An 11,436-nucleotide genomic window follows, 5' to 3' on the forward strand; every position below is an offset into this window, starting at 1 on the left:
ACAGTCCATGCACATTAGACAAGTATCATAAAAGCCAAACTCTAAGAAGCTTAAAGTCATGGGTGGCTTGGTTTACTGTGCTGTTTGGTCTACATGAAGTAGTAGAATCAAAGAATTCATTCTTGCTGCATCTTTACTTGTGCATCTGTCATTACGTTGAATTTATCCTATCTAATAAAAGAGTTATATGCAAATTGACCATCACTCCAACACAAGATGGCTGCCCCCATGTTGTCAAAGCTGGCTACCCCTATGTGGACACAAGATGGCCGCCACAAGATGGCCAGCAGGGGTGGGCAGTTTGGAGGGATCAAGCCATCAGGGGAGGGCAGTTGTGAGCGACCAGGCCAGCAGGGGAAAGCAATTGGGAGGGACCAGGCCTGCAAAAGAGGGCAGTTGGGGGGGGACAAGGCTGGTAGAGGAGGAAAGTTGGGGGTGAATAGGCCTTTAGGGAAGGGCAGTGGGGGGGGGGGGGATCCAGGCCTGCAGGGGAGAGCAGTTAAGGGTGACCAGGCCTGCAGGGGAGGACAGTTAAGGGATAATCAGATATCCCCTGAGTCACGGCACCACGGCCGTGAGAAAACCAGAAGCTGGAGACAGTAGGTTAAGTGGCAGAAACAGATTTTATTCAAGACTCTTGCAACAAGGGGCAGTGTAGCACTGGGCTCAGTTCTTAATACAACAATCACAAAGCCACATTTTTCTTCAGTGGGGATGTATAGGAGCGGAGGTGGGTTGGGGGATGGAAAATGGCTAAGAGGGTAAGACGATTCTTGCTAGACTGACCCAATAGGATGCTTGCTGGAGGCAGGCCAGGGTGATCAGACGGCGGAGGATGTGGAATCTGGTCAGACATTGATGGTGGGTGGGGATTCTTGCTAAAGGTAGGTGATGCTAAGATGGCCGTGGAAACCAAAAGGTTGCTAAGAGGCCTCAGGAGCCTGAGTAAAGATTGGCCAAGGAGAACTCCTTTGACCATGGCGGCTCCTGGACCAACGTAAAGCAAGGGCAGCCCCGGCCACAAACCTTAGCATGAAAGATCTCTCACCCTGAAAGGAGTGGAAAGGAAGGAGAGGACCTCTGGATTGCAGGAGCCCCTTCCTCAAAAAGTGTGACCCTCACTCCTCCTCTCCACCTTCAGACTCTTCAACCCAGCTCCACACCTCTGGTCCAGACATCTGACCCTCCCCCCGTCTCACCTCTCTCTCAGCTTCTCCCCTCCCTTATCTCTTCCCCAGGTTGCTCCCTCCCTGCCTCCCTGAGTCTTCTGCTCAGCTTCCCGCCCAGGCCTTTGCTTCCCTTTTCACCCAGGTGGGTCCCAGCCCCCCGCCTCTCCTCGCTCAGGGCTAAGGTCTTTCCACCACTGGCCTGGCTGCTGCCTGAGGGGAGGTGCAGGGGGAGAGGCTGAAGGCTGGACCCTGCTTCTCCTGTGTTTGTCAGAGACCTGGGGGTCTGGGGCCTCTCTTCAGGTCTCGTCTTCCATACTCAGGAGTGACCCCAACAAGCCACACGTTCCCTGCCAAGGCCGGGACCAACAGCGGGACTCGGACACGCCCAGGACCGGGCTGGAGGACCCCGGTGGCCACAGTCAGGGCCCAGGCCCTCCTGAGTCCTCTGAGGACCAGCCTTGCCGGAGGGCTCCAGGGAGAAGGTGGCAGGGTGGCCCGGAGGCTCCAGACCCACCCCCACCTCTGCCGGTTCCATGTGTCTGGTCCCCAGAGCAGGAACCGCCACCGTTCTTCTCTGCCAGCCCCCAGTGGGCACTAGCGCAGCGCAGGGGGTGGCGAGGAGGGGGGGCTACAGGTCTCATTCTTGGGCTGCTCATAGATGCTGCAGTTGGGGGTGGTGCCCTGGCAGTAGATGTTGAGGTAGCTGCGATGCTTCTCATTGTACTTCTGCCTCTGGAAGCACAGAGCCACGCTCTTGTCGCACTCGCACGTCTGCCTGTCGCAGCCCGTCTGGTTGCGATCTCCTGTGGGGAGGGGGGTGCGTGCGGTCTGAGGGTTCGGGGTCCAGAGCCAGCTGCACCAGCACCGCTGGCAGCCACCACCCCTCCCCCAGGGGGCTCTGGTGTTTGCTGAACTCAGAGAGCCACTCAAGCCCAGCATGTCATTGCATCGTTGGGAAACTGAGGCTCCGAGGGGGGTGGGTTTACCTAAGTCACCAACAAACTTAGGCAGAGCTGGGCCGAGAACTCAGGTGTCCGGAGCTCTCTCCCATCACAGATTGGCAGAACACCCGCCCTGGAGGGCGTTCGTGCTAAGCATCCAATGAGAACACTTCCTCCCTCCAAGCAAATGCCTAACGCATGGTAACTGCCGCTGCGGTTATTAATATTAGTCTCCAGAAATCGTTTACCCCAGTAATTCCCCACCTGAGGTGCGCATTCGAACCAGCGGGCAGGCTTGTTAAAGCTGACTGCCCAGCCCCGCCCCTAGAGCTCCGGATTCAGTAGGTCAGGCGGGGCCTGACAATCTGCATTTCTGACAAGTGCCATGGGGATGCCGAGGCCCCAGGTTGGGGAACACCCTTTGAGAACCACCCACGAGCCAATGGTTTGCAGATATTCCAGCCTTTCCATCAGCAGAATCCTTTCCCTTAAATGAAACTCTTTGCCGAAGGCTAGCATATCAAACAGCTGAAAGAGAAGCCTCTTGAACTGTAATATACATCAAAGAGCCAGCCGAACCACTCAGGGACACCTCTTATTCTCCCTCCCCCTCCCCCCCCCCCATCAGCTCTCACAGCAGCTCTTCCCCCTGCCCCAGGAATCCCCAGAAGTTATCATGAAAACCACCGCTTGGAGATTAAATGAAGGGACACCCCTTCTTTCAAGCCAGCCCCTCTGCCCCGCGTTTGAACAGCAGAGTATGAGGAGTATGAGGCCCACAGAGCCCCCAGATCCCAGGCCCGGTGTGCCCAGTCCCCGCCTGGCTCCAGACTCTTTCCCAGAGAACAGGAGAGTTTCCTTGCGAAGCCGGGGTTGCTGGTGAGCTGTTAGTGAGGGACCAGGAGCTCAGCCTGGTTAAGAGAGGAGACAAAGGGAGCTCAGGCTGCCCGCAGCACGGGATCGGGGCACCTGCTGCCCCAGGGAGGGGCGCGAAGGGGAGGCAGGGCAGGGACGCCAGGGTCGTTAGCTTGGATAAGGCACACCCATTGGGGGAAGGCCATGGGGAGTCCCGAAGGAGGAAACTCCACCGGGCCTGACTCCAATAGCTTGAAATCTGGAAACTCTGAGGGTTCTGGGATGGCGCTACCTTCTGGTGAGGTCCCAGTGACAGAACTGAAAGGGAACCAAACCCCTCCTGTAGCCAGGGGGAGACTGAGGCCCGGCAGGGAAGGGCCTGCCAGGGCCACAGGGCCAGGAGCTGGCAGAACCCGCTTTACACCCCCAACCCCTGGCTCCCAGGCCAGTGTCAGAGAGTCTCACAGTCACCTAAGATGGTGGTCGGCAAACTCATTTGTCAACAGAGCCAAATAGCAACAGGACAACGATTGAAATTTCTTTTGAGAGCCCAATTTTTTAAACTTCTTCTAGCGCCACTTCTTCAAAATAGACTCGCCCAGGCTGTGGTATTTTGTGGAAGAGCCACACTCAAGGGGCCAAAGAGCCACATGTGGCTCGCAAGCCGCAGTTTGCCGACCACAGACCTAAGAGACTCCTGAGCCCCACCCAGACCCCCTGAATCAGAATCTCCAAAGCTGCAGAATCCCCAGGATGAGAGAAATGGGGGTCGCGTCAGGCTTGGGGATCAGAACATACCAGGGACACGTGCCAGAGCCACAGAGAGGATTGTTAGAGTTAACAAACACCAAAAACAAGAGGCCTGCTTCATTTGAATTTCAGACCAACAAATATTTTTAGTATAAGTACATCCCAAATATTGCTAATTCTTAAATTCTATACTAACGCCATTTGGCGTTGTGCTAATATTAAATTTTTAGTATACCGTATTTTCCGGCATATAAGACGACCCCCTAATTTTACAGTTAAAACATAGGTTTAGGCCTATATTCGCTGTATAAGACTACCCTACACTTCCGAGGCAGCACCAGTTCTTTTTTTAATAGAACGCCTCTCTGACTCTGGCCAATTCAAGCAGGCTTTTTATGCATGCATATTATACATGTTCTGTACCCGAAGCTACACTGTGTTCTAGTAAAAAGCCTGCTCAGATTGGCCAGAGTCAGAGAGGCGGTCTATTAAAAAGAGAACTGGTGTTGCCTCGGAAGTGGGGGGTAGTCTTATACAGCGAATATAGGCCTAAAACTATGTTTTAACTGTAAAATTAGGGGTTCGTCTTATACGCCGGAAAATACGGTAAGTATATCCCGTGAAACGTTTACGATCTACTGATGCGTCAACATTTTTCGTTGTTTATCTGAACTTCAAATTTAACTGCGCGTCCTGTATTTCCTCTCGCAGCCCTGCACGGGGCCCCGGCACAGGCTGGGGCAGGTGTCGGGGAGGGACTCACTGCAGACAATCGTCGTTTTATTCTCGATGCTGTACTCATAATGGTCCACGTAGGTGTGGCAGCCCTGGTCAAAGAGCTTCTGGTAGCAGCAGTCATGGGCATGGCAGCACCTAGGGGCGGGTAGAGAAGAACAGGCCCGCATCGCCAGGCTAGGCCCATCTCCTGCCAGCAGAGAGCCCGATCATCTGTCCCATGTCCTCACTGGTCAGACCTTCAGACTGAGGCCCAGAGAGGGGGAGTTACTTTCCTGAGGTCACACAGCCAGGCAAAGCAGGCCAGTGCCCCAGGTTCTTGCCCATGATTATGTCTCTTTGTCTGAGCCCAGGGCTCCAGCTTCCCCCCTCGGAGCCCTGGCTGCAGCTGCAGGAAGGGCCACGTGGTCCAGCAACGTGGTCAGGTGGGAGGGAGGGTTAGGGCTATACACTGACTATATGCAGAGGCCATACCTGGCTGAAGGATTGAGTGGGAGGTGGGGGAAGGGGGACAGGAAGCAATTGTGGGGTGGCTTTGTGGGGTGGCTATTCCTATCCCCTCTGGTGGAGGGAGAACAACTAGTCAAGCCAAGACCGGTTTGGCTTAGTGGATAGAGCATCAGCCTGTGGACTGAAGGGTCCCAGGTTCAATTCTGATCAAGGGCATGTAGTACCTTGGTTGTGGGCACATCCCCAGCAGGGGGTGTGCAGGAGGCAGCTGATGGCTGTTTCTCTCTCATCCATGTTTCTAACTCTCTATCCCTCTCCCTTCCTCTCTGTAAAAAGTCAATAAAATATATTTTTTTAAAAACAACAAAAACAAAAAAACCAGTCAACATGCATTATTAAGCTCCCGGTGATACCAGACTTGGTGCTGGCTGCTTTTGGGGAGACAGGAGTGGAAGACAAGCCATGACTTGAGGACTCCCTGTCTGTGGAGGAAGCACTCACAGCCCTGACCTTCAGAGCCTGCAGTCTGATGGGGTCAGGGTCACCGCCCTTGCCTTTGTCCAGCATAAGCGTGTGTACTTGGGGGAGGTCAGAGGTTCCTTCCTGGCGAGGGTGGGAGTTCAAATGCCTCCGGGCCTGAGACCTTTGTGATGGACCATAGAGTGTGTCCACCATGGTTGGGGAGGACACAGGTCAAAGGTCAGCTCGTCTGTCGTCACTAACTCATCAAACAAGCCTCGTCGTTTGGGGAAAGGGCCTCGCCCGCCTCTCGCAGATAGAGATCAGTCTGACCTTCTCCGCCCCACCCAGTTCTGGCAGCAGCCCTGGCGTTCTGGAACCTACCAGTCTACTTCATCCATGGGCAGGCCACGCCCCCCCAGCCCGCAGTAGCAGCCGTAGCCCACGAAGGACAGGATGGCATTTTTCCCCGTGATGGCTTCCACCATGGTCTTCAGGTTGAACAGGCTGCTGTGCGCTGCAGGCAGGGCTGCAAGAGAACCGAGGGGACTCTGTGTGCAGCCTGCCCTGTCCGCCTGGCTGTCCTCCCCACACCCAGGCCCAGGGGATGGGGGCGGGCAGAGCGGGAGGAAGGAAGCCATGCAGAGCCCACGTACTTACAGTAAGGCCTGGGCCCTGAGAAAATAATAATAACAGTTACCATTGCAGAGGACACCACAGTGCCTGTCAGGCACTGTCCTAGGCCCCATATGCACATTAACTGATCGAGTGCTCACTGCAGCCTGACGACTGTCTATTGTGGTGGAGCTGCCCATTTTACAGATGAGATCGCTGAGGCCCAGAGCAGTTAGTAACTTGCCCAAGAACACACTGAAAAGCGGCAGAGACAGAATTTGGACTCAGGCAGTGAGAATCCAAGGCCCAACTGCCCGGGAAACTGTAAGGGGCTTCGCACATGGACTGCTCTTCAGGACACTGGGGTTTGATTCTGGGCCCTTCTGGTGTGGCCCGGCTCCTCGGTGCCCAGCGGGGACTCAGCGTCCCAACCACAGGCCTGGGGCTGGTGCATCTCAGGGTAAATCCAGAGACAACTGGGTGCCCTGGTCATTCAATGAAGACACACACATAAACACACACACACACACACACACACACACACACACACACACACACACTTTTCCCTTTGTCAGGGTCTCACAGGAAGCAATAGTTCAATGACTCTCCTGTACCAGCAAAATCAGCTTCCTGGCACCTGGCAGCCAGCCCACCCCAGTGCCAGTTCCTCCTCCCCAGCTCCCCTGCCTGCTGGCCTCAGGGCCTGTGCTGCCTCTGCATCTCCCCCCGGCTCAGCGCTGAGTCAACACCAGATACCCCCCAACACACACACACACACACACACACACACACACACACACACGCAGGCAGGCAGGAGAGCTGCTCTAGCCCCAATTGGTGAGCAAACGAAGGCTCAGAACAGTGACGGTCTCCGAGCCCGGAGTGGCAGAGCCCAGACGGGAGTCCAGGTTTGTGTGTGCCCCAGAGCTGTGATGCCAGCGCGATGCAGGGCCTCTCCTGCCTGTCTCCCCCTGCGTGGGCTCCCCCAGCTGGGCCCAGGGCGGGGTGCCCAGTGAAGCTCCCTATGCCCCCTCTCTCACACTCCCCACCCTCCTCCACAGCCTGCACAGGAATCGTCCCAGGAGAGGGAGGCGCCAAGAACTTCAGAAACTGGAGGCTGGATGGGATCCCAAAGGCCGCGGCTACTTGCTTCAGAGATGTGGTTGTCCCACATCACCAGTGACAGGAAGCTCACCATCTCAGCCTGCCTTAGTGGGATGAGCACAGATGGACCGGGGCCCATAACTACAGCTCTTGGGGCTCCATTTTCCCATTTGTAAAATGGGAATGTTAGTACTGACCTCCTGGGACTCCCCCGGGGCAGTGCCCTGTTTGGAGCCAGCATGCACCAGACACTCGCTCCCTGCATGGCACCTGCCCCCTCAGAGAGCTGTCTATTGGCCCTGCAATTTTCCACATGACAGAGAATAAGGAGCAAACAAGAGAGGACATGGGCAAGAAGTAGGGAGAAGTGACAGGTGTCTTTAAGAGGATGGTTTAGAGCCATATCAGTGTCTGCACGGGGGCCCAGGACAGGGAGAGAGAGGACCCTGCACCCTGTGGGCCTGAGCCTGTCTCTCGAGCTGCACAGAGATTGGGCAGCAATGACTGTTGAAAGGCCGGGGGTGAGGGGTGTCTGAGAAGTTAGCTCTTCACCCCCGACCCTCCCCTCTGCTCTGCTGGCTTCTTGGTGCTGGAGGAAAATCTGTGTCAAGCAGCTTGGGAGTCGGATGGACTGGGTTTGCAAACAGGTTTATCACTGTGAGGCTGCTGGCAGGTTGCATAACCTCTTTGACCTTAATTCCTAAATCTGACGACAGCCAACAATGGCATTCCTTCTCGGAGCGCCCTGTGCAGAGCCCCTGAGGTCCTGTGTGAGGTCCTGGTCCCCTCACTTCCCAGCCTGAGCCCCAACCTCCTGCCCCACCCATGCTCTAGCTTCACAGGCCTTACCCCCACGGGGTGGCTTCATCCCCAGGCCCATCACACAAAAGCTGAGCACACACAGACCCACACAGACAGACACACCCACCTCATCCTCTCCTCCACACGCTGCACACTGCTACACACACTCACGCATACTTCATACACTCACACCTCACACACTGATTCACACTCTCCTGGTCGTCAATGAAACACACTCATACGTACACTCACCCACCAATACCTTACACAGTCAGGCACAGCTGATACATCTCACTCATACACACATCACACATCACAAATACACGCTCCCACAGGCAGCGCCCAGAGTGGCATCCGCGGCCTGAAGCGAGGTCACGTCTGCGCTCCAAGTTCAAGACACAAAGTCTGCGTTCAGCGGGGCCGGAGGCTCTGTCCCTAGCCAGTGGTTTGGGCAGAACTCAAGTGGTTATTTTCCAAATAACAGGTCCCTTTGCCTGAATTCACCCAGCCGTGTCTCATGTCCGGCCACATGGAGCCTTATTTTGCTTCTGGCATTTCTTTTCCTTTACGTAGGAGGTGTCCGGGAGAGGGCAACAGGCTGCACGGAAAGCCACTGAGAGGTTCAGTTCATCTTCCATCGAGGCACCTGCCACCGGAAAGCCTGGGTGTGTGGGGATTCAGTGTGCGTCAGGGGCTTCAGCTGGGGTGACCTCCCTGGGTAAGAAGTCCCTGACCTGTTCCATCAACTTTCTACATGCTCACATAGACACCGCTGCTCCATACATACCGCATACAGGTGTGTGCACCCCTACGTTCTTATACACCCTCTAGACACACATAACTCAATGAATACACACGCACACACTTTATTGAAATGTATACACACAGGGACATCATCGTATGCTCAGGCACACCTACACACACACAGACACATGAGTATGTCCACCCATAAACCATTAGCTTCCGTCTACACGTACTCACGTTCACAAACACACCTCCAGTGCACACAAACACCCAGGTTTGCCGGGGTGCCCAGACGCCCAGCGAATGCCACCACTTTACGATGTTTGCTCAGCCCTGGGCCCTGCCTCCTGAGGCTTGTAAATGCCAGCTGCTCGTGGCGTGTGTTTACACGTGGAGGAGGAAGGAGCAGCCGGGGAGAGAGGGGGAAGCCGCTTCCCGCTCGGCCCAGAAAGACGAAGGACAGGCCCAAGGTCATGCAGATGGAGAAGCAGGAGGCCCAAGGTCCAGGGAGAAAGCCTGGGGGGGGGGTAGGGGGGAGGGTGTGAAGGAGGCATCGCCCGGAGCCTGTACTCACTGCTGCTGACCAGGATGGCGACGGTGAAGAACTTCAAAGCCAGGCTGGATCTGAGAGGGGACGGAAGCCGGGTCCTGAGTCGGGCCATTCCCCCTCCCTGCGATTCCAGGCCTGCTGCTCCCTCCCGGGCCTCATTATCACTACAGGTGCCCTCAGTGCTGTCCCTTGTTGACCCTGGCGACATGGAGGCCATGGTTCCTGCTGCCCATCCCTGTGATTAGCAGCTCCAGGAAGAGCGGTGCACCTCCTGCCTACCCTGCGCCTCCCAAGCCTCGGCCCCCAGAATGGCGGGGCCGGGAGGCGCCAGGCGCCTTTCCCCTCCCACCCGGAGCAGGAGTCGGCTCATTGCCTCATGGGGTTGGATCGCTGTTGCAGATCAGAACCAACCCCCTGCCATATTTGGACCAGAAAGTCATGTGACTCAGCGTGGTGGCTGGGTCTTGCACTCAGAGCCAAGGGACCTGGATCCTTGGATGCTGGTCCCAGCTCTGCTTCTAAAATGCTGTGTGACCTCCGATAGACCTCTTAGCCTCTCTGGGCCACGATTGCCTCATGAGGATGGACTAGATGGTCCGTAAGGCCCTTCTGGTGCTGACAATGCAGAGACTCAGAGCTCTCCTTCCGGGTACATGGATTTAAGGAGAAGTCCCCCACCTCCATCCCTGCTGCTCTGCACGGAGGGCTCTGTCCCCAGGGAGCGGGCACCTACCTGGAGGTCCTCGAAGAAGAGGCCCTAAGAGCAGGGCCCCTCCACGCAGAGGGGTGTCTAGCCAGCACCGTCTTCCTGAACCCTTCGGGGTAGGCCTGCGCCCCATCTTCCATGTTCAGGGTTCTGGGGGGCCAGCGACATAGGGCTCTAAATATCCGAGATCCGCTCCAAAGGCTCTGGGGAGGAGGCCCCAGCTTCTCAGTGCCACCTACACTGGCAGGATCGCGCCGGGGCAGTGCCCCTGGGCAGGAGGCTGGTGACACATGGCCTAGAAAAAGGAGGCTCCGCCCCCTCCCTCCCACCACCACCTCCACCCCGCCCACAGCTGCCTGGTGCAGGCCCCACCCCCGGTGCTCAGGCCTGCAGAGGGTGGGGGTTTGTGCACCTGGCCCGGAGTTGGCCCCTCCCGTTGCATCTGAAAAAAAAAAAAAAATTAGTCCGAAGTCCTCTCTAACCCCATCCGAAAAGGATGTTAAAGTTGTTTAATGACACTTGCTACAGGACAGTGGGGCAGACTTTACTCAAAGAGGCCGTTTCAATGGGGTCTCACTTAATTCCTACAAGGAGAAATTAGAATTGATAGCCAAGGAGAAGGGTGGGGGTCAGTGGGTGGAAAATGCTGAGAGGAAACATCAGGGGTCAGGGGGATGCTGGCTGCAGGCAGGCCACAATGGTCAGACATCACGCGGGAGAGGGGGAAGGGAGGGAGGAATCCCATCAGACAGATATTGGGGGTGATGATCAGATATCGAGGATGGGGATTCTGGCTGAACTGAGTTAACAGGATTCTTCCTAAAATTGGACAAAACAGAGGCAAACAAGGAAGCCCAAAAGCCTAGGCCTAGTTGAGCAAGAGTTCAGAAAGTCGGAGTGGAATTTTGTCTTCGTGGTGAGGTGCCTGTTGGTGGGCTTCCCTCCACCTCTGCAGCATGTCGGTGCCCACATCTGGCTAAGACGGAGGGCACGGCACATGCACCTGGCAGGAAGCCTGACCCAGAGCAGGGCTTCCCCACCCTCACCATGGGCACGCGCCCCCACGCCCCTCATGCTGAGCAGATCCCTGACCCCACACTAGATCCAGTCAGAGAGCCCTCCCCACCAAGTCCGACAGCCAAAATGTCTCCAGACATCACAGAGCTGCCCTTGGAGGCTCGGGGGCTTCAAGTGGAGAGCCCCGTGGCCTGTGAGTCGGTGCCATGTGCCCCTAGATGGAGGGAGGCATGCGTGTGGGAAAGATGGACAGGAGAGGAGCAGAGGGGCCTGGAGCTGGGGAGCCCCTGGAGGATGGCAGAGTCCCACTGAGGGGACTCCGACTGCAGCACCCCCTCAGCCAGGCTCTGAGACCCTGGCAGCATAGTTCCCTCCCTGCCTATGTGGCCTCAGCTGTGGACTGGATGTAACCGGCCTCCCCCAGAGAGGATGGTTGGACAGATGGCAGGTGCTGTGCCAGGTGGGCATGGGCTAGGCACCCAGTGAAGGATCTGATTGCTGCCAAGCCCAGGCTCCTCCTCCAGTGTTTTTAAAAAACAT

The 11,436-nt window shown here is 56.4% G+C and overlaps 1 protein-coding gene across 2 annotated transcripts; it reads right to left on the reverse strand.

The window, feature by feature from the left end:
- Nucleotides 1-616: 616 nt before the first annotated feature.
- On the reverse strand, nt 617-10,201 carry PLA2G2F (phospholipase A2 group IIF). 2 transcript variants are annotated; one of them, XM_084875151.1, is made up of 5 exons: nt 9,907-10,201; nt 9,198-9,247; nt 5,744-5,888; nt 4,479-4,588; nt 617-1,972 (listed from the first exon to the last, which is right to left on the reverse strand). In XM_084875151.1, the coding sequence occupies exons 1-5, from the start codon at nt 10,017-10,019 to the stop codon at nt 1,764-1,766; spliced, it is 627 nt and encodes a 208-aa protein (XP_084731277.1). In that variant the 5' UTR covers nt 10,020-10,201; the 3' UTR covers nt 617-1,763. The 2 variants fall into 2 exon arrangements, with proteins under 2 accessions (XP_084731277.1, XP_084731276.1); XM_084875150.1 differs by lacking the exon at nt 9,907-10,201 and having other exon boundaries at nt 9,198-9,467.
- Between the last annotated feature and the right edge of the window lie 1,235 nt (nt 10,202-11,436).

This window comes from Pipistrellus hanaki, assembly GCF_964339955.1.
Source record: "Pipistrellus hanaki genome assembly, chromosome: 2".
Taxonomy (NCBI): Eukaryota; Metazoa; Chordata; class Mammalia; order Chiroptera; family Vespertilionidae; genus Pipistrellus; species Pipistrellus hanaki.

Bases quoted from the DNA above. Each gene is read 5' to 3' on its own strand.
- PLA2G2F (XM_084875150.1), bottom strand. From the start codon at position 9,390: ATGGCCTCCATGTCGCCAGGGTCAACAAGGGACAGCACTGAGGGCACC. The intron at 5,889-9,197 runs GTGAGTACAGGC...GTTCTCTTGCAG, and splicing joins CGCCATCCTGGTCAGCAGCA to CCCTGCCTGCAGCGCACAGC. The intron at 4,589-5,743 runs GTAGGTTCCAGA...ACCCGCCCCTAG, and splicing joins CCCATGGATGAAGTAGACTG to GTGCTGCCATGCCCATGACT.